The sequence below is a fragment of the Poecile atricapillus genome, chromosome 21 (assembly GCF_030490865.1).
Source record: "Poecile atricapillus isolate bPoeAtr1 chromosome 21, bPoeAtr1.hap1, whole genome shotgun sequence".
NCBI lineage: Eukaryota > Metazoa > Chordata > Aves > Passeriformes > Paridae > Poecile > Poecile atricapillus.
The window spans coordinates 2,090,494-2,112,125 of NC_081269.1; the positions used below are offsets into that span (position 1 = coordinate 2,090,494).

Genomic DNA, 21,632 nt, shown 5'->3' on the forward strand with positions numbered 1-21,632 from the left:
CTGCAGCCCAGTCCCACACAGCCTCGGAGGGGCTGGAATCTGCAGAGCTGGACGTGTGCTCCCACAGCCTGCCACGCTGCACTCAGGCCCTCGGGAAGAGGTTTTCCCACGTTTTACCCTGGCCGGGGTGAGCAGGGCACTGCAGAAAGGCTTCCCCGGGCTTTACTGGCAGGTGGAGCCAGGCGTGTGTGACCCCAGCCTTAGCCCCGTGCTGCCTAAGCTGAGTCAGAGGGATGGAAATCCCTTCTTCCAGGGCTCCCTCTCCCTGCGGGGTTTGATTACAGGTTTGGGGTGTGATCTTGTGCAGATTCCCGCTGCTCGCCTGCTGCCTGCCCGGCTGCCGGGGCCGCTCCGCCGGGGAAGGCCGGGGGCTGACACGGAGCCAGGCCGGGCCTCGCCGCAGCCTGCACACAGCCGGCTGGCACCCGGCCCAGAACATGGCTCTGGAAAAAATAAATGCCTTTGTTGTTGTTGAGGAAAGCCCAGAACGCTCCGACAAGGACACAACCTCTTCCTAAAGCTGGGTTTCAAAGCCTTGCTTTCTCAGAGGGTTCAAAGTGACCTGGCCAAAAGCATCTGCTCTTCTATGGCTCAGCCCAGGTGGAAGAAACGCTGACCCACGTTGCATGGGCTCCCTCTTAAACAGCACATTGCAGGGAGACTGAGGATGGACCCATATGACCTCTTCCAGAAGGGTGCCCACCCAGGGGTGCTGGTGGGGAGCCCCTGGAGCTTTCCTGTGCTGTCATCAGCAGAAGAAAACTTTGGGTGACTCAGCAAGCGGGTGCCAGACTAGGGCTTGGACACTGCCTCTTGTCCTCAGTAAGACTGACACATGCAGTTCAGGCAGAGCCTGGGCTGGCTAAAGATACTGTGGTACTTAAATATTTTATAGAAAATCATTAAGCAATTAAATCTGGTGGATCTCACATAGTAGAAAAAGCAGCTTGAAGCCTGTGCAGTAAACAGGGCAACGCTTCCTGCTCGTTTGGGATGTCTTCTTGGAGTCTTAACTACAATCCTTGCTTCAAAATAACTATAATTATCTCTTAATTGCCATTATTGTTTAACATTTTTAGCATTTGCAAGTGCAAACTGTTACAGTTTTCTGTGTAGATACAATCAGTAGCCAGGGCTCACAATGAAAGTAATTAAAATCCTGTGATTATCACAAGGCTGCATGTCTCTACACCAGCTTCAATCTGCATCACTTGCCAAGATGTAGGCTAGAAATTCAGACAAATTTAGCATTTATTTAGTAACCCAGCAAAGCTACTACCTCTTGCTGCCTCCGATGATTTGCATCTACGGCACTTTTTGGAAGGACGGGAGCAGGGAAGGGAGGGGAAAGAAAGCAGTTTCTAGAATACATCCCAGGAGAATATACAGCAAGAAAAATTATGCACATGAATTATGCATCTGAATTATGATTTCACTCCTATTTTTGTCTGGATTAGCTCATGTTTGGTGTGCATCCCTGGCAGGGTGCTAGCAGAGTGTGCTCCAGCTCCCAGCAGGTCACTGCGGCTCTGGGTCCCGTGGTCCCTGCTCCACTGGCAGCTGCTTCCCAAGGGCTCCTGGAGCTTCCTGGGGATCCAGCCCCCCAGTAACAATGGCAGCCCCTGCTCCTGCACCCCTCACAGGTTGGACAAGTCGTTTTTCTGTGTTAATTGAATGCCTCTCTTCTGTAAACAGACAACAGATGAAAACAGATTTGGGTGTAAACTAAAAAAGCAGGTCTGCACTGTTTTGTACAGAGGGGGAGGTGTTTGGAGGTTGTGCTGCCACCAGCCAGGCTCCAGCGGTGTCTCCTGGGTCCCCAACATCTCCTGGGGAAGGCAGACATGGAAACATCTTGGCCTCTGCCAGCTCTGGGGAGATAAACCCAGGAGAGAAGTGCAAGGGGAAGGCAGTAGCAGATCTCACCAGATGCAACTGCAGTCCCAGCACACAATTGAATAAAGCCAGCAATCCTTCCAGGAGGAGCTGCTTTGCAATCCTCAGCCCCCTTCCCAGGAGGGCTGGTGACCCCAAGCCATGGATGTTTCCATGTGTAAGGAATTTCCATGGCCCTCATTGCAGGAGGGAATTGCCCTCACTGCCCAAGTCAGCAGGGCACCTGCACCCAGGTGTGGGGGCCAGGCTGGGGTGGGTGTGAGCACAGAGCACCTTCCTCTGATGGGGCCATGTGGGGAGGCTTCAGGGGCTGTGAATGCTTCCTGGCTGGGTTCTTTGCTTACCACACTGCATGTCCCATCTCTGCTGCTGCCTTATATTAACATCCCTGACATCCCAGAAGTTGTTTGCATGAGAAAATGAGATTAGGAAAGTATTTCAAGTATTTGTGTCTGTTGTTCAGTGGCAAACAAGGCTGGAGCCAGTGCTGTTTGTCCTGTCAGCTGGCCCAAAGCTTGGGAAAACAGCCAGGAAGGCAGTGGGAGACACCCAGCTAAGCACCAGGCCTGAATTTGTGCATACCTTTAGAGAGGGAAATGTGGAGCTGGTGTGGGCAGAGGCACCGGCTGAATCCCCTTGCCGGGGATGGGATGCCAGGTGTATGCACCTTTGTGGGTACCCCTGGAGCTCCCTGGGATACCTCAGAGGATTGGGATTTTTCTACATTCAGGTGTTTCCCATCTGCTTTGAAATCCTGCTGGTAGGAAGTGAAAAGTCAGTACTTATTTGGACAGTCACAGAAAAGAGGAGTAAAGGCAGAATTAATGAAAACAGGCATCTTGGAAAGTCTGGGCTTGAAACCCTTGAAATTGCCTGCTGAGTTTTGGGCCAGTTGTGCTCCCAGAGGGATCAGATTGAAATGAACTCTCCAGTTTGACTTTTGGAGAAAGGACACAGCTGGTGAGGGAGAGGCAAGGAGGAAGACAGGAGAGCTGCAGCAGCCCCAGGTCACTGTGTTTTCAGGCTGAGCAGGTCCCTGCCACATCCTGGAGCTCTCCTGTGGCTCCTGTTCAGTTTGGCTTCCCCATGGCAGATGTCACTATTCCTGCATTTTCAAACCACTTGCCTGAATTTCAAGGAAGTCATCCATATATTCAACAGGAATATCAATTTCCAGGAGCTCCAGGGGACCCTGAGATTACAGCAGCTAATGCAGGGATTCTGCTGAGCTCTGCTCACCTCACCAGAGCTGAAATTCCTCTTGGATGGGGTGTCTGCTGGGGGTACAGGAAGTTGGGGTGCTGTTTAAATATCCCCTGGTCTTTCTGGGGCTCAGATATCCTGGGGTGTGCCCCCATCTCAGCTACTGGGATTCAGCCCAAGCATGCAGCCCAGGGAAGACACTTTCTCCACATTTTTAAGCCAGAAGTGGCTCCTGAAATCAATAGAAAAGGAGATTCCTCTGCAGCCTAGGGAAACCACCCTGTCCACATTCTTCCCTGAGGCCTTCGAAGGAGCTGAGGAATCTAATTCCCACTAATTTGCTTTGAAAATATCCACTTAAAATTGTAATTACAGCCTGGTATCTTACTGTGGAGGGAAGACCCCAGCAGACTGCAGCTTCCTTGCTTCCCTAAGACATCAGTTTTGATGATTTATTAAGACTTATGTTTTTAACAATATGATGTTGGTTAATGTTGGAAGATGTTCCTACAATTAATGAAAATTTCATAGACTGACTGGAGAAGAAAGAGACCATTTTATGTCCCCTACCAGATGGCCTAGACCAGCTGCTCACTTTTTTCTTTGAACTGTGATTCTAATGACTTCTCTGTCCTTTGAAGTCTGCTTAGAGCTGCTGAACCAGATGGATTTGCATGATAGTAGCAGCACACGTTTAACAGTGGAGGACTTGTGCTGTTTTCCCTGCTGGCCACTGCTGAATGCTGCAGTTTGGGGATTTGGAGGGGTGAGTAAACCCGGAATATTGCCAAGCACTGGCAAAATGTGTTTTGGTGTAACATCTCTGGCTTCAGTGGAGTTATTCCCCAAGCCCACAGTGTCCTTACCCAGCTCTCTGCTGGTGTTGTCACTTTACAACTCACAGGACACTGTCAGTCATGGATTTATTTGGGCCTAACAAAGCAGGGGCTACTGACAGAATGCTCATTTCAGCACCATTTAAAAAAAAAAAAAAGAAAAAAAAGGAAAAGAAGAAGGAAAGAGCTTTAAATGTGTATTAAGAAGTTTTTAAAATAATAAATCACAAAATAAAATGGTGACAAAAGAAACAAAACTGAAAAAGGTCCTTGAGTGTGGGTTTGGTAGGAATTTATGCATAGTAGAGAAGTTGGGAAGGCAACACTGACATTCCTGGGTTTGAAATCTCAACTCGGTAGTGAAGGTGGCCACATCACTTTTTCACACTGCCTCCCACAGCACTCACAGGCTCTCAGCAGCTGCTCCCCCTGGAGCAATGTCCGGGCTGGGCTGGCACAGAGCTCAATAAAATCTCTCAGGACTCTGATGATCCTTGTGAGTCCCTTCCAACTCAGGATATTCTGTCATTCTATGAATATCATCCCTGCGCAATAATAACATGCCTGGGGCTGTCTCTGCACTGTGTTTCTCCGTCACCCTAGGACACTGCCTCAGAGGCCTTTAGGGACTTTGAGGGGACAAACAGCAGAGGATAAATGGCACGATAAAGGGAAAGAGCAAAGCAATTCCCAGAACCAGCCCAGGGCACAGAAGGACACTAAGGCCACGGCACTGGTGGCACAGAACGTACTTTTCTTACTTGGGATGGTAAGTGTGATAAGGAAATGGAAGAAAGGGTAAACCAGAGGTAAGGCTTTGCCTTGATGTGACATGAAAGGAAAAGGCAGTGTCCTGGCCCTGGAGCCCCCCGTTCCTTCCCAGGTGATGTGGATCCGCTGTTGGCAGCAGTCCATGTGCGGCCAGGCAGGAACACTTGGCCGAGCCCCATTGGAGTGAGTGTCCCCATCACACAGGGCTTTCCAGTCCCTGGCTGCTCCCCCCGGATCCCGTTCACAGGGGCCGGTGGGAGCCCAGCTGTTAGTTTGATGTTACCCCTCAGTGAGATGTTAATGCTGGTGAGGTGCAGATCCCAGCGGGATCCCTTAAGGGGAGCGGGTTCCTGTTCACAGCCGCTGGTCCCGGTGTCCCCAGAGCTGTACGATGGCAGAGCGTCCTGTGTCTGGCCTGAACGGACTACGGGCAGAGCTGGGACAGGGCTATGGGACAGCAGCAGCCCTGCTTTTGGGTTACAGCCATCACATCCTCCGCGCCACCACAGGTTCAGATCGGACACCGGGAAAACTTCTTCATGGAACAGGCGCAGTCCCCGTCCCTGAGGGGATTTAAATGCCGCATGGACGTGGCACTTGGTGGCACGGCTCGGTCTCGGGGGGCTTTGGCAGCCCGGTGACTCTGCGGTTGAACACTCGCTGTTGTTCCGTGTCCGGGCAGTGCCACAGGCGGGCGGGCACCGCCCCCTGCCGCGGGCGCTGCCCGGCCCTCAGCGCCGCTGGCCCCGCCGGGCCGCCGTAGCCGCGGCCGCCCCGGAAGGGCTGTGGCTGCCGGCCGGGCGGGGCGGGGCGCGGCCATGGCGGCGGCGGCGGCGGCGGCGGAGCCGGGCCCGGCCGGGTCGCTGCGGCGCTGCCTGGCGCGGCTCGGCGCGCTGCGGGCCCGGCCCGACGGCAGCCGCCGCACGGAGCTGCACCTGCTCTTTGACCAGCTCATCTCGGAGAGCTGCGGGCCCGAGCCCGCGGCCGCGCCCGGCCCGCAGGTACCGCGGGATGGGGCACCGGCACCGAGGGGAGTCCGGGGCTGTGTCCGCGTGGGGAGGACGAGGCGGCCTCGGCCGCGTTGGTCCCGTCTCGCAGCGCACGTGTGGGGCCATGGAGGGGGATTTCCCCGCTGTGCCACCCCCGTGTCCCCCCGCAGGAGCCCCGGGTTCCCCCCGCGTTCCCCGCTGCGGGCGGGATGGTCCCGCACACCCCGGGCCCCTTCTCCCGCCCCTCGCTGACTCTGAGCTCTCCTGCCCTGTGCCGAAGCGCTGCCGGTGGAGATACGGTGGCTGACAGCAATAGGTGGGACCGTGTCCCTCGGCGATTTTCATAGTCTGATATTGGAAAAATAGTAATTTTTTAAGCCTTAAAGTAAGCCCTTTCAAAGCTGAGCACACTAGATGATCGGCATGGATGCTGCTTAATTGGCAACACGCAGTACTTCACTATTACACTGCTTTGTCTTCATTTTATTTCCAAAGCAGGCTTACTTTGCACTTTGGAATGAATTGATTTTTGGACAGTGCTCTTCTCTTCCTTGATCTATCTTGGTATTTTTCTTGAGCCATTATTATTGTCTTTGTAGTCCCTAAATAATAAACTCAGGCTTTGCCTTCCAGGATGTTTGTGCTGTGCTTGTCCAAGCCTGTCAGTTGGTTCCCCTTGATCAAGAACATCTTGTCAGCAAAGTCTGTCAACTTATCCATCACTTACTCAACAGGTATCAGGTAGGAAGAGTTTGACCATGTCTCTCCTGTCCCTCAGTAAGCCAGAGGAACTCTATCTTTTGCCAGGGCTGTGGAGCCAACCTTCAGACAGAGTTTCTTGGATTTTCATTGTATTACTTGTTTTTGGGTAGCTGAGGCTCTGGTCTGGTTTTAGCACAGTTCCTCATAAAACCACCTCTCAGTCAGAAGTGATTCACCATGGGAAATAGTCTTGGTTTTAGGACACTTGTACACATTTATCCATTTCTTGTCAGGTGTGCTCTCTCCTGGTATGTGATTTTAACAGCCATATCACCTGAATCTGTGACCAGTTTCTCTGGGTTTACTGACTGCAGCAGTACAAAATGACGTTTATCTTGACCTTTTCTGTTATGACAGGTGATGGTTGATGAACAGAACTTGAATTTCCTTCTCTCTTACTGCATCTCTGCTCTGAGGCAGTGCAGCTCCTGGACACATGTTGAAATTCTTCAAGCCTTAGCAGCTCTTGTTTACAATAATGGACCTAAGTGTCAGAAGGTGAGTTTACAGAGAGAAACAACAAAAATATTTGCACCACTGCTGTTTCTACTTTATTTTTTTTTTCCTGGCAGAAAAAATAAAAAAGTTCTCAAATTGTGTTACCTTTCATGCTAAGATTAGATCCCATTTAAATAGTGGCTGATATTTATGGGAAAGTTGAATTTCAGTTGTATTTATAAATAATTATTATTCCCATGTGGAATACTCTGTACCTGCAGGCTGCAGCTGTAGGGATCACCATTAACTAAGGGCACAGGCATAGCTTGCAGACCAGCAGGAGGACCACGGGGAGCTTCAGCTTGGACATAACTCCACAGGCTCCACTGAGAATGCTGAAATCCATCCTGTAACCAGACCAGGGCTTTAGCTCGGCGCCGTTTCAAAGCAGAGGCTCTTGGGTATCAATTCTGTGTGAAGCTCCTTGTTGCTGCAGCTGACAGTGTTTGAAATGCTGAATCCTCCTGCTGTCACCAGCTCGTGGCAGCTTGCAAAGCAGTCTCTTCAGTTGGGCTGAGCATGGGGTGGTGATGCTCACAGTTTGGGAGCTGCCAGCTTGTGTGGGCTTGTAGCCTGTGTAGTGGCAGCAGTTTGGTGCAGCAGTTGTGCCTAGCTTAGCTTCATGTCTGGGAGGAGAGCATAAACTGGGACTCAGCTCAACTGTGCTCAACTCTTGTCCTTTCTTAATACAAAATAAGAGGACTTATGGAATTAAGGTTTTCATGCTGTTTTTTATAAACCTAAATCTGTCTCTGGAATCTGAAATTGCAGCTGAGAATTTTTAGGGTTTGTTTTACTTGTCATTATTGTGCTTTGGTTTTTGATTGGTAATAAATTCAACTAATTTCACTTAGTCAGGTCTGCTCTGCCTATGATGCTTATGACTGAATGACCTCTCCTTGTCCTTATCTCAACTCATGAGCCTTTCCTTCTATTTTCTCTCCCTGCCTATCTGAGGAGCAGTTTTGGTGGGCACCTGGTGTCCAGCCAGGCTCCAGCCACCTCCCATGGTGTTTAGCCCCCAAACACAAGACCCAGGAAGCTGAGGGAGGAGCACTGAGCCCTAATGACTTTTGGTGGTTTGTTTTCAGTATCTCCCAGATCTGCTGGGCAAGGCTGGGCTCCTGCTGCAGTTCAGTGACCCTGCCCAGCCAGACGTGGAGCTCAGGAGAGCGGCTGTGCGCAGCATGGCAAACCTGTGTCTCAGGTGTGTACAAGCCTTTTCAGGTGGGTTAGAATGTGTACATCTGCCAGCACAGGGCCAGCGAGGTGTAGGTGCATGAATTAGAAATTCAGAGCTTTAGTGTTCCAAGACACTTGTGCATAAAACTGTAAACTCTCAGTCTTCCAGCAAATAATGTTACAGGGATTAGTTTAAAAGCTGTTGTGCTGTCTTGTTTTTCATGCATAAAGTTTCCTTTTGTCCTCTCTGTGGTAGAGCTGGCCCCTTTCAGTCAGCCATCCATCCATCATGTGGGGCTCTGCAGGCCAGCAGAGGGCTTGAGTGGGACTTTGTGTAACTTTATGAGCCTGTGGACAGACTGCAAACCAACCTTGTGTCTCCTGCTCTAATTTTAGTGTCCCTGGACAGCCATACCTGGATGAGTCCTATAGAAGTGTCTGTTTTCAAACTTTCCTAAGTGTGCTGCAGTCTTCAAAAACTGCTGATGTGGATGACATCACTTTTTGCATGGTAAGTGTGGGTCTAATTGTCTAAAATACTCTAATTAGGAGATTGTGCTGCTGGAATATATGGAATTTGGAATGTTGTCAATTAAGGTTTTGCTTTAATAGTCTATAATTTGTCATATTACTGTCCCAGTTGAGCAAAACTGTAATTGCCTAGAAAGTCGCTTGAAAGCTGCAAACCTTCAGCATTTTGGGAAGGAAAAGTAAGTAATTCTTTTGTTTTCAGTTACTGCAAAGTGCACTGAAAGGTGTTCAGTCGCTTCTCAATGGAGGGAAGATGAAACTGATGCAAACTGACCAAATTGGAGCTCTTCTGGCAGTGTTAAAGGTAAATCCTTAAATCTCCCTGGAGAAAGAGGCAGACACTGGGAGGTTCCAGGTGCTGTTAAGTGGGAAACAGTGGAAGATGAGCAAGAGGGAGCAGAGAAGCCTGAGTGTGGGGGGAAATAGAGTGTGAGATACAAAATACTGAGTTTCTCTCACAGCATCTTCACTGCACTTCCCACAGCAGAATGTGAGAGGAAGATGGGAGGCTTGGGGTTTTTTGAACCTACTTGAAATCCTTCTAGACAAAGATGGATTTCAGTTGGATAGCCTTGGACATGGGAGAGGCAGGACCTGGGGGAAGGAGCACAACTGAACTTTCATGAATTCACCCGAGTGAATAACAGTAAATCTGTGCATGAGAAAGGGACAGAACACTAACATTTGTTTTCCTGTTGCAGAAATGCATGTTCCATGGGCTACCAGGACTGAGCACAGAGGTGCCTACAGCCCTGTACCCTGCTCCCTTACCCCAGTATGATAAAAGGTCACCTGTCAAGCAGGAGCAGTCAGAACCAGCCACCTCTAAGCAGACAGGGGTAAGCTGGGCTGCTCCTGATTCTCCAGCCTGTTGTGATTGTGTCTTACCTGTCGTGATATTGGTGACTCTTCATGACCTGAGCATGTACATTTAATTCTTTGCTTCAAAGGTGTTGGTTATAAATTCTGCACTGAGTAAAATTGCTTTGGCAACTCAGGTGGCACGAACAAATGGCTCTGCAGGGTTTGGCTTTCCTCAGCTAAGCTTTGTGCAACAATTATTCATCCATAGCCAAGAATTCCTGGCCTGCAAGCACCGGATTGATGCGTGCAAACTCGCCAAAGCTTTTGATTTTATAAGTCACGTTTTCTCTCCTAACACTTGCACACTTGTTTGACTCTTTCTTAGGGAAGTCAAGTTCATTTAAGACTGATTTCTTGCCTCATCTGTTCTGCTTAATCCTTGTACAGGTTATTTTTTAACTCTGTAAATACTTTGGATTACTGATTATATGAAAGACATTAGAGAAAATAAAGTTATCTGGTCATGTTGACTTGTTTCTTTTTAGATGGTGAAAAGAAAGGTTAGTTAGTGTTACTTCCTGTAAATCTAAAAGGACTACAGAAGTATTTAGTGTTGTTCTTTAATCAATTTCGTGTGAAATATGATTTTTAGCTAAAAGTTTTCTTGGATGTATTTTGCTTTACTGATGAAGAAGCCAAAGCTTAGTTTTTGAGGCTATACCTAGGTGTTACTGAAATTTTGTGACTGTTGCTACTAATTAGCAGAACTTAAAAACTCAGATGCTAAAGAGTGACTGTTTCTGTGCGTAGAGTATTGCAGAGACATGTAGCTGCATTTACATATTTGTTAAGTATTGACTAAGAAAAATCAATTTTTTGTCTTAGAGCCGAAGAAAGAAGTGCAAAGGGAAACAAAAGAAGGGAGAGTTTGGGGAAGAAGGAAGAGAAGATTCAGGGGATGCAGGAGATGAGTCAGTGCTGGGAGCTGACATGCTGAAATTGCACTTGGGGGATGTGCAGAACAGCCCTGGTGCAGATCCTCGGCCTCGTGCATCGGATGTGTGTGCTGGGAAGGATCCCCTGTCTTCACATCCCACGGGCTGGAAACTCATCAGCAGCAGTGAGTCTGAGTATTCCGACACCGAAGGTGGAATACAGAGCAAAGTGAGGTGATTGTTGTGCACATAAACATAAAAACATGGGGCCCATACAACACTTCCACATGATCCTTTGTTCTTAATCAAAACTGCTGAGGAAATCACTTTCCATTTTGATTTATGAGATGGTACAAGAAAGTTGGAAGGCAGTAATTCGTGTTGGTTTGGAAGTAAATTTGTTCTTCCTCTTCCTGTTCTTGGTCTAAAAGATTTCCTCTCACAGCCAGTGATTAATACACATAAAAGAGGTGGAGTCCATCCCTTGTTCCTGCTGTTTTCATTAATCTTTTTGTTTGTGTTTAAGGTCTTACCAAGCCAATGTTCGCCAAGGGGCTCTGGCCTGTTTCCTCTCCACTATAAAGTCAATAGAAAAGAGAGTTCTTTATGGCTACTGGTCAGCATTTGTTCCTGATGCCCCTGGTATTGGCAGCCCCCAGTCTGTGTCCCTGATGACTATTGCTCTAAAGGACCCTTCTCCAAAGGTAAGGCACTTCTGAGAACAAAAGTTGTTCTGGTTTCCCCTATTAATCTTAGGAGTTGTCTTCTCTGGGCTTCAGTAAGTGTTTGGCCACTGCCCAAGAAATAAATAGGAAGTATTGGCTAAGGAAACAAAGGATTGGTTCGGGTGTTGCTTAAAGCTATGAAAAAAAGATAGTTGGAGATGAATTTTCTCTTTCTGGAGAAGATTTAATGCATTTTAAAATTCTCCACCTGCTCAAAGGAGGCATTAAAAGGTACCACAAATGTTTTATCATTTCAGACACGTGCCTGTGCTCTTCAAGTCCTCTCAGCCTTCCTGGAAGGTTCCAAGCAGTTCCTCTCTGTGGCTGAAGATGCCAGTGACCACAAGAGAGCTTTTACTCCCTTCTCTGTCACCATTGCTTCCAGTATCCGGGAGCTGCACCGCTGCCTGCTGCTGGCCCTGGTGGCAGAGTCCTCCTCTCAGACACTGACACAGATAGTCAAGGTACCTGCAAATGTGCTCCCAAGGGCTGGCACTGCTCTCTAGATTGAGTCCTGAAGAAAGATTGCACAGAATTGCTGTTGAGGAGTGAGGTGGTGGTGGTGAGAAACAGACCTTCAACATCTCACAGGATTTCATTGACTGAGTCATCCTGCAGAATCAGGGAATCACAGAATGGTTTGGCTTGGAAGGGACCTTAAAGATAACTTTGTTTCAATCCCGTGCTGTGGACAGGGACACGTTCCACTTGACCAGGTTCCTCAGAGTTCCATCCACAGTCTTGGGGTTTCTTTTCAGCACAATTCTCTTTTTTCTGCATTTTTTTAGTTTTGGGAGCTGAATGAGCCTATAAAATTATTCTGAAGACTCACATTGACTTCAAAACTGGAATTCAAATTGACAAATCCTTCCATGGGCTATTAAAATTCCTTGGTCTTTGTGCCACATCACAGTAGTTAAATCCTTGTTCTTAGGAGCCAAGTTTGTATCCAGTGTTCACACAGCAGATAATTGAGGTGGTTTTTTTCAGGTGCCCTCAGATAATGAGCTGAGTGACCTAAATTCCAAATGCAAAAACAAACGTGTTTGAGGCAGGCTGACATTGTAACCAGCACCTTTCTCTGTGTTTCAGTGCCTTGCAAACTTGGTTTCCAATGCACCCTACAGCCGATTGAAACCTGGGCTGCTTACCAGGGTGTGGAACCAGATCAAGCCCTACATCTCTCACAAAGGTTTGCATTCTCTCTCTGTAATATTCCTCCCCTCCTCTGTGCTCCATAAATTTATAATTCAGTAGCAGTGGATGTTTATAAATTACAATCTATCTTGTCTGAAAACTGCTGAGGGAGGATGCTGGTCCATCAGTGAGGTTCTGATGGAGTTTTATTTGCTTTTTCTTCTCCCCCTGTTGTCTCTTGCAGATGTTAACGTTCGAGTTTCCAGCCTCACATTGTTGGGGGCAATAGTTTCTGTCCAGGCCCCTTTGCCAGAGGTGCAGCTGCTTCTGCAGCAGCCCAGCTCCTCAGGGCTGAGCAGCAGCGGCAGCGCAACCCCTCGGCGCTTCAGCTCCTGTGAGCAGTGGAGGAAAGCACTGCCCTGGGCAGGGGAGAGCCCTCTGGGCAATCCAGCAGGGTGTGCCCCTCCAGAGCCCTGCTGGCTGCTCTGCCTGTGTGTCTCCATCATCGCCCTGCCCAGGGAGGATTCCTGCTCCGACAGCGACGCCAACTTCCCGTCCCTGGCCAGTGTCTACGAGCCGTGTCCCCTGCGGCTGGAGGCCCTGCAGGTGGGACACACTCACAGGGAGCTTGGCTCACATCCAGCTGCCTCCCTCAGTTGTGGATTCCCTCTGCTCCCTTCTTTCTCAGGGAGATTTAGGCTGAGGCCTTTGCTGGTGCAGTGGGGCTGAGCTGCTGTGGCTCAAACGTTTTGATTCCATGGCCACAGCGTGACTGTCCCACTGCAAACCTGCTGCAGCAAGTTCATCTGCCTGTGATAATTTATCTTCAGTATTTTTTTCAATATTTTTTGGGGGTGTGTGCTGGCAGACTGGGAGTGTTCCCTATGCAAACTCCTCCATACAGAATCTAAATTAAAGTTTTGATGGAAAACAGTGGGAAAGAGCCCTGCAGTGAGAGAACAGTCTGCAAGGAGCTGTGGAGTGACTCAAGGAGTACCTGTGGATGCTGAGGCTTAGCTCTGTCTTAATTCATGTAGCCACAGCAAAGGGTAAGATTTTGTAACGTGCATCCCAAGAAGTTTCACTCTTTTTCTGGAAATATTTGTTAAATATTTGTTAAATCCAGCTTCAGAAGAGGCCGCAGCAGTGTTACAGGAGGTACAGAATGTCTTGCTCTTAGTTTTTTTGGCTACAGGAGCCCTGACTTGCAGTAAATAATTCATGGTCTTGCTACCTGATAGTGCTTCTGTGGCTCTTCTTTGAACAAGATAATGGAACAGGGAGGCTTTTAATCATCTCTGGTATTCAGAAGTTGTGCTGCAAGGTGTATCTGTTACATCAGAGTTCAGTATATGGTGCCTGGGTTGATTAGCCCATTAACTTCATTTCAGTGTGTAGTTGGGGTATTTTGGGTAGACAGAAGGAAGAAATGCTGAATGGAATTTCTTTTGTCTGTGTTCAGGTGTTGGCTCTTCTTGTGAAAGGTTATTTCCCTATGGCTCAGAGCTATTTCCTAGAACTTGGAGAAGTGGCTTGCAGATGCATGGAAGAAATGGATCCATCCATCCAGCTTCATGGAGCCAAAGTAAGAGCAGGAGGACAACTCAACGTTGTTTTACCAAGTCAGTTTTGTCTGTCTGTGTGCTTTGAAAATGCAGATGAGTGGGGATGAATATTCAGAGCATCTGTGTGTGTGATGTAGAAATGCAGTACCCTGACACTTTGAGAAGTGCACCTTCTGCTTCCAGTCTTGAAGTCTCAGCAGAATTTTGTTGTTCTGCTGAGTCACCAGGAAGCCTGGGAAGTGCAAGGACTACAACACTGGTCCTTCCCTGGCTGAGCATCAGCTGCAGGGACTGGACTCTGTGACCCAAAGATTTCCTCTTTGTGCAGTAGTCTGTTACGCTGTGCTTGCTGGAGACTTTCTGTAGGAAAGTAATTTCCTCTTAATTTCAGTACTAGCAGGGACAGAACAGTCCAAACCAGTACTGAATCTTTTATTTTTGTTCCCTGGGTGAGTAGATGCAGTCCTAGGTTAAGGCTCTATAGTTCCCTGGTCCTTGAGTCATCCCTGATGAAAACCTCCTTGCGTTTTGTTCTTTGTAGCTTCTGGAGGAGCTGGGCACGGGTGTCCTGCAGCAGCACAAACCTGACTCCCCCACTGCCCCTGAGCAGAGGGTGCCTGTCAGCGTGGTAAGTGTGAGATTCCACCTCACTGGGCTCCTTCCCTTGACCTGCAAAGTCACTGGCACAGCCAGATAAATAATAATTAAATAATAATGAGATAAATAATTGCAGGGAAGCAGGAAGGGACTCAGACTGCAGCTTTATGGATGCCTGTATGGACAATAACTGGAGACTTCCTGCAGTAATTTGGCAGTTGTTCTTGTCTGCAGACAGATGTGTTGGGTTTTATTTCTTTTTACATGATGTTAACCCTGTGTCTTTGCCTCTCCTCTTCCCAACTCTTGCAGTCTGCTGTAGCTCAGAGAGCTGGAAGAACGGTACTGATTTTGTGTGTCATTACTGCTGCATAAAACTTTCCGAATTTTGGTGAATTTGCATTGTTAAAGAGCCAAGCCACATTTTCTGGCTGGTCACAAGTTCAGAGAGAGTGGCCAGAGCCACAATATGTGTGAATTTAGAAAAATGTATTTGCTGTTTGTTGGCTAAGTTTGCAGAAGCTGTATAGTATGGGCCTTTTTAAGTCTTCCGTCTGTGAACAGAAGACAAGCTTAAAAATTTCTTTGGCTCATGCTGTTTTGAGCCTACAAGACAGGAAATGTGTTCAGTAGCATCAGGCTCCTGTTATTTGCTATGAATGTAAATTGACAGGCAAATGAAAACACTCAGCTGTGTGGCTTCAGGAGTGGGATTGCAGCTATTTAATGCAGTTCAAATTTCAGGGTATGACGATCATCTTTAAGACAAGAACTTAGGCTTAATTTCTGAGTTTAAAAGATGAACCTGGCTGCTTCTCCTGCAGGTTGTGACCTTCTGGACAATGATGTTAAATGGCCCTTTACCTGGCACTCTGCAGAACTCCCCCCATGCCACTCTCCAGACAAGTGCCTGTGATGCCCTGTCCTCTATCTTACCAGAGGCTTTCAGCCTCCTGCAGGTATGAGAACACACCTTTAAACGTGGTGTTTTTACTTTTGAGGCTTTCTCCTTGTCCATCATATTACAGTAGTGTAAAGCCTTGTAAAACTTATCAGGCAAAAGTAAAGAAACCTTCTCAAATTGTATTTTTCTCTTCCTGAGCACTGTAACTGTTGAAGGCTGGAAAGGGCAATGTTGGGAGTAATTAGCCTGTCAGAATAATTAAACTGAGGGTCACAGCAGCTGTTTGGCCCTGCCATGAATACCCAGCCTTGGCAGTATTGCACAGGAGATGGAGGACAAGAATTTCATGGCATGAGGGAGGGCTGAGGGATTGTTATTCTGCTGGTTAATTCTTTGACGAGCCAGCTGAGCCAACAGCCAGGGCATGATGTTTTGCACCCATTTGCATGTGGGTTTTTTCCCTTTGCAACATGAAATATGCTTTTAAACATGAAAGCCTTGGCAGTGGATCCCCCCTGCATTGTGCAGCTCCTTCTGTGTCACTGTGCCCTCACTGGGAGTGCTCTGCCAGATCTCATTTGCCCAGGAATTGCTGGTCCAGCAGTATCTCTGGAATTCTCCAAGTACAGCGTGTGCTTCATCCCCCTGTACTTTGATCCCATCTCCTCTCCTGTCCCTGTGGCCAAGTGGGGTCAAGTCAGTGCCCACTCTGACCTTTTTGTCATGGGCTGGTGAACTGACAACCTGCCCAGGCTGAGCTCACCCCGCCTGCCCATCCTGCTTAATGAGGGGCAGAGAGGGAAGGAGGGCAAGAGCAACCCATCCTCTCTGTTAGCTCTGATGGGCCATTCCTTCTGCTTTGGATGAGAGTTGATGCTTTGATTTTCTTTGTGGTCTTACCCAACAGCAGTGAGATCCTGTGTGCTGGAAGCATTCCTGATCCCTGGGTGGGCTCAATTCATTTTATCTAGAGCATGCTCTGAGTGGAAGCTCCTTCAGATAGAGGCTCTTTTAGAGAATTTTTGTGTCCCTGTGGGACAGAGCTCTCCTCAGCCCCCTGTTGCCACTGCTGCTCCTCATTGCAGGCTGACCAGCAGATCCTGTGTGTCACGTTGCTGCTTGGCCTGAACCACAGCGAGAATCCCCTGGTGAAAGCTGCTGCTGCCCGTGCCCTGGGAGTCTACATCCTCTTCCCGTGCCTCAGGCAGGTCAGAGCCAGCCCATTCCCTTTTTCTGAGCCATTTGGTAATGAACCATAAGAATGTGGAACATAGATTTGTTTGAAATTAATTCACTTGACTTTTGGCCTGTAGTGTATTTATAGCTTTCCTCACTGGCTCCAGACCCACTCTTGCCTTTTGTGTGAGAGCAGAATCAGTGCAGCTTTAAGGAAGGTGAAGCAGAAGTGAGAGGAAAAGGAGAGAGGTCAGGATCTTCCCAGGCTCTCAGGGATGGAATCTGGAGTGGTTAGGTTGGCACACAGGAGCTGCAAGAGGTGAGGGGGAGCTGGGATGAAGGGAACAGCTGTACTGTGCTCTGGGGAGTTTAATGTTGGACTCGATCTTTGAGGTCTTTTCCAACCTTCAGAATTCTATGATTGTAACAGGTTTTTAATGTGAAGCATTCAGTTTTTCTTGAAACTAAGAAATAAACTTATTTGGAGAAAAAAAAACTGGTTTTTTCTACAAATATCATCTTAGCTTAGCTGAGCTGGAAGATTAGTTTTTACAATGTAACCTTTAAGTGAATGATTTTAATAAAAAAAAAAATGCAGTTGCTGACTTTGGAGTTTAATTCCAAAATACTTTGAAAGAAAATCCTTTACCATAGGCACATGTAATGTGCCATAGAAGAGAAGATTAGACAGGCAGCTCAACAGGGAGTTTGGAAAAGCAATTACTTTAAGAGTGGGATTTGATGAGTATAAGGTTGGCAGTCCATGTAATTATGTTAAAATCCAAAGTAACTAAATCACTGATAGAATTAAATAATCTGTTGAAGCTTTTCAGTAACAGCTACCCAAGGGTGGTGGGCCTGGTCAGCATTCAGGCTTGGACTGTTAATTAAAGGTCAGGCAAAGCTGCAGAGAGCACCATGAGCTCATTAAAAGGTGTCACCTAGAAAAGTAAATGATCAGAGCTGGTCTCTCTCTCATTTTCCCTGGAAAAATCAGAATGTGTTACTCGGGAAATCACCTGTGTTTTGAGAACTTTGTAACTTTGCAGCAGTTTTTGCTTTGACAGGATGTGATGTTTGTGGCAGACACAGCAAATGCCATTCTGAACTCCCTCCATGACAAGTCTCCCAACGTCCGTGCCAAGGCAGCCTGGTCCCTGGGCAACCTCACAGACACCCTGATCATCAACATGTACGTGGCACACCCTGCCCCTGTCCCCAGGTGTCACACAGACCAGAGGACATGGCCTCAGGCTGTGCCAGGAGAGCTCCAAGTTGGACATGAGGAGGAATTTCTCCATGGAAAGGGTGGAGGGTGGTCAGGCATTGGCAGGGCCTGCCCAGGGAGGTTTGGAGTGCCCATCCCTGCAGGTGTCCAAGGAAGGCCTGGGTGCACTCAGTGCTCTGGGCTGGGGACAAGGTGGGGATCAGGCACAGCTGGGACTCAATGCTCTGGAAGGGTTTTTCCAACCAAAATGATTCTGTGATACTTAACATCAAAAAAAGCTGAAATTTGGCTTGGATCCTGCTTTTTAACCACCCTCTGCCTGTGTGTCTGCCAGTGTGACACTGTTTAAGCATCCTGTATCCATCTGGGAACACCTTCCACTGTCCCAGGGTGCTCCAAGCCCTGTCCACCCTGGCCTTGGACACTTCCAGGGATGGGGCAGCTACAGCTGCTCTGGGCACCCCCACAGGGTTTTTTCTAATGCCTCATCTAAGCCCACTCAGTTTGAAGCTATTCCCTCTTGTCCTGTCACTCTAAGGAGAGACTCTTTAAAACTTTTCACTTTGCCATTTCTTGTGTGTTGGTGTAATTACATGGTTCCTTTACTTTCAACGTAACACAGAAGTAAAATTAATAAATATTTAACCCTTCCTCAAGCCAGAGACTGAGGGAAGCCCAACCTACTGTTACATTTTTAACAGGAAAATAGTTATCATATATTCCTGCCACAGAATTACCACTGGACAATTCCTTGCCCTCTGTTTTTTATTACAGACTTAACCATTGCTAACCAGCTTTCTTGCATTGATAGTTTGGTTTTAAATTAATAAACATAGTGGTCACATGCAGAAAGGTCTGCCTTACATATTAGCCTTCTAAAGAGTGAAGGTTGTTTGTTCATGGGCCTTTATAAGGGGTGGTATCACATCTTTGGGGATGGAGCAGACGAGCTGGGTGTTCACAGGGTGATTCTCCTGCCAGGGAAACCCTGGGACAAAGCTTCCAGGAGGAGCTTTCTGATCTCTTGCTGCTGAAATTGCTACGGTCTGCAACGGAAGCATCCAAGGACAGAGACAAGGTAAGGCTGAGGGGAAGGAGGGTGGAGTTGGTGCAGTTAACTCCTGCATTAAAAAAAGAAAAGGGCACCAGTTACTTTAGGTCTCTTTGCCCCAATGTTTGAGGGGAACTGGAGCTCATATCCTTCCCTGAGGGCTGGTGCTCAGAGGTTTCCTATGGTGTTTGAGTTGCAGGGAATTTTGGCTTTTCCACAGTGCAGGGGTTTTGGTTTGGTTTGTGGTTACTTGCAGAGAATGATCTTTCTGGTGGCATTCAGGAAGACACAGTGTGATCCCAGCTGTGCTCCTTGCTGGCTCTGAGATGATTTCTCAGCAGGCTTGAAATCAAACCTGCCAACAGCCTGAAAGCTTGACAGATTTCTGTGTGTTCCAGGTGAAGAGCAACGCTGTCCGTGCCCTTGGGAATGTGCTCCATTTCCTGCAGCCCTGCCACGTGGCCAACCCCAGGTTCAGGGAGGCCATCAAGGAGTCCCTGCAGGCCCTGATTGCCACGGTGGGCAGCGAGGCCACCATGAAGGTGCGCTGGAACGCGTGCTACGCGCTGGGGAACGTGTTCAAGAACCCTGCCCTGCCTCTCGGTGAGAGCCTGCTCCCCTGCCTCGGGGCTGCCTCGGCACTTGTGGGGCTCATCAGATCACCTCTGGTGCCACTGGGGTGGAGAAGATGGGGGGAAGCCAACAAAGCTGAGTCTTGCTGTCCCAGGGCTCTTCCCAGTGGAACAGACTCCTTCCAGTGCCAGTGCAGGTGTAAGTGCTGTGTTCAGCTGGATGCAAGGAAAGAATGTGAGGGTGGGATTATAGGTGTGAATAAGTGCCAAGTGTCCTCTTGTAAAACTTGAAGAGATTAACTGTTTTAACTACTATTTGATTTCATAACCCCTGATTCTCTCACTTAAACCACAGTAAATTCAATCAATGTCAGCCCATTAAATATTCAGGAGACATTTTTAGTTTTGCATATTTTAGCTGATTAAAAAAGGGGATTTTTTTGTTGTTTCTTTTCCTTTCAGGAGAGGCTCCTTGGGCCACGCAGGCTTTCAGTGCCCTTTCCTCTGTAGTCAAGTCCTGCAAGAACTTCAAAGTGCGAATCAAGTCAGCCATGGCCCTGTCCATCCCCAGCAGGAGGGAATGCTACGGCTCCACGGAGCAGTTCTGCCAAATCTGGAGTGCCTTGGTGGTGGCCCTGCAGAGGAGCGAGGACACCGAGGACTTCCTGGAGTTCAAGTACAGCTCCAGCCTCAGGACCCAGATCTGCCGGGCTCTGCTGCACCTGCTGCAGCTGGCGAGGAGCACAGACCTGCCCCTCATCGGGGGCAGCCTCAGGGACCACGGGGACGCCATCAAACCCTACGTCCTGCAGTACCTGAGGTCCTCGGGGGAGGAGAACGAGGCAGGAGTGCACACGGACCTGGGGGAGAGGGAGAGAGGATTGCAGGGAGCCATCGACCATCTCAGTGGGATAGAGAGAGAGCTGCAGGGCAAGGCGAGGGTGAGAGTGTCCCTGTACCTGGAGGATGTCCTGACAAACCACACCAATGCCACGGAGCTGACAGAAGCTTGAAGGAAACTCCCATTTCAGTGACCAAAACTTCCACAGGGAGCACCAGTCTGTGTTCCCTTGCACAGGACATCTGGAGGAAAAGTTTCCTGCTGCTGATACTAAATACTTTATTTCAGACTTAATTAATAATGCCTCTAGGACTTAATTTTTATATTATTATTTTTTGAGGTTGTGTTTGGTGAACTCTGCTGTTGCCCTCCCTGGTTCTGGTTTGTGCACTTTGCTGTCACAGCGTCGCCACTTGGAAAACAAACGCCTTTCCCTCCTCTGTGTGTTTTATAAAGCTGCTTATTCCCTCAGCTTATCTCAAAGCATTTTGTTCCTATTGCTGCAGGATCCAGAATCATGTTTGTAAAGCAGGGGGTTGGAAGAATTTTGTTTTTCACAGCACTGCAAATGTTGTCACTCTTGTGTTCCTGCAATAAACCCAAATACGCCAATATTTGAAGAATAGCTTAGAGCAAACACCCTTTGCCTTTACCTGTCTGTGTTCCCGGTGTTGTACACCTGGCCTGTGCCTCCCTGCTGCCTCCACTCATCCTGTCTTCCAAAAAAACCAAAATTCCTTGTTTCCAGATGGATGGTACTGTGCTGCATAAGCCAGAAAGTTCAAAGTAGCTTCTCCAAGGCTGGAATTTTGGCTCTCCAAGCACATCTGTGGGAGGTGCAGGGATGTTCTAACAGCACATGGATTTGTTTCTGGTTCTGGAGTTCTGTCCCCTTCCATTCCTCCCTGCTGGTGTTACTTACTCTGTGTTTGCTCAGTGCTTACTCTGCTGATAGCCAGGGGAGCACTGAGCTCTCTGATGTTGCTGGGGGCAAATCAGCACCTCCAGGAATGAGCTGGGCTCTGGGGCTCTCAGAGTTAAGTGCCTGCTGTCCTAACCCCGGGCTGGATGTTTGAACAGAGCTCAGGGCAAGCCCTGCCTGTTGTAAAACCTCTGGGGGATACAAAATTCATCTGCTTTGTTCTTTCACCCTTGCCGCTTCAGCAGGCCTCAAGTGCTGAGAGTATCCAAAACTTCCTGGAGTCATGGAGCCTTTTTCAGGGAATGGATGGGGCCAGTTCCTGCTGTACCAGCCCCATGTGTGTGGTCAGGATGGGAAACCCTGGCATGGAGGAAGAGCTGAGCATCCCTGCTGGGCCCTGTCCTGGCTCTGCTTCAGGTGACACATTTGCACTTCAGCTTCACTTGCTCCTTTCCTCTCTGGCTGCTGCTGCTGTAGCTGATCCCATCTTTGAGCTCCCACACCTGA

The 21,632-nt window shown here is 48.4% G+C and overlaps 1 protein-coding gene across 3 annotated transcripts in view; it reads left to right on the forward strand.

Moving 5' to 3' along the window:
• HEATR6 (HEAT repeat containing 6) overlaps window positions 1-20,817 on the forward strand; it is a 340,544-nt gene extending 319,727 nt beyond the window's left edge. The window contains exons 2-21 of one of the 3 annotated variants that reach the window (XM_058854556.1): window positions 5,533-5,707; window positions 6,329-6,436; window positions 6,815-6,955; window positions 8,047-8,162; window positions 8,534-8,648; window positions 8,871-8,972; window positions 9,370-9,507; window positions 10,358-10,641; window positions 10,934-11,111; window positions 11,390-11,596; window positions 12,225-12,324; window positions 12,514-12,875; window positions 13,732-13,854; window positions 14,376-14,462; window positions 15,256-15,390; window positions 16,421-16,543; window positions 17,579-17,703; window positions 18,721-18,817; window positions 19,189-19,393; window positions 19,825-20,817. In XM_058854556.1, the coding sequence (XP_058710539.1) occupies window positions 5,533-5,707; window positions 6,329-6,436; window positions 6,815-6,955; window positions 8,047-8,162; window positions 8,534-8,648; window positions 8,871-8,972; window positions 9,370-9,507; window positions 10,358-10,641; window positions 10,934-11,111; window positions 11,390-11,596; window positions 12,225-12,324; window positions 12,514-12,875; window positions 13,732-13,854; window positions 14,376-14,462; window positions 15,256-15,390; window positions 16,421-16,543; window positions 17,579-17,703; window positions 18,721-18,817; window positions 19,189-19,393; window positions 19,825-20,375 (3,472 nt within the window). In that variant the 3' untranslated portion in view covers window positions 20,376-20,817. Of the gene's footprint in view, window positions 1-5,524; window positions 5,708-5,992; window positions 6,012-6,328; window positions 6,437-6,814; window positions 6,956-8,046; window positions 8,163-8,533; window positions 8,649-8,870; window positions 8,973-9,369; window positions 9,508-10,357; window positions 10,642-10,933; window positions 11,112-11,389; window positions 11,597-12,224; window positions 12,325-12,513; window positions 12,876-13,731; window positions 13,855-14,375; window positions 14,463-15,255; window positions 15,391-16,420; window positions 16,544-17,578; window positions 17,704-18,720; window positions 18,818-19,188; window positions 19,394-19,824 lie in introns of those variants that run through there. The other 2 variants (XM_058854555.1, XM_058854557.1) reach the window with 2 other exon arrangements.
• Window positions 20,818-21,632: the final 815 nt, after the last annotated feature.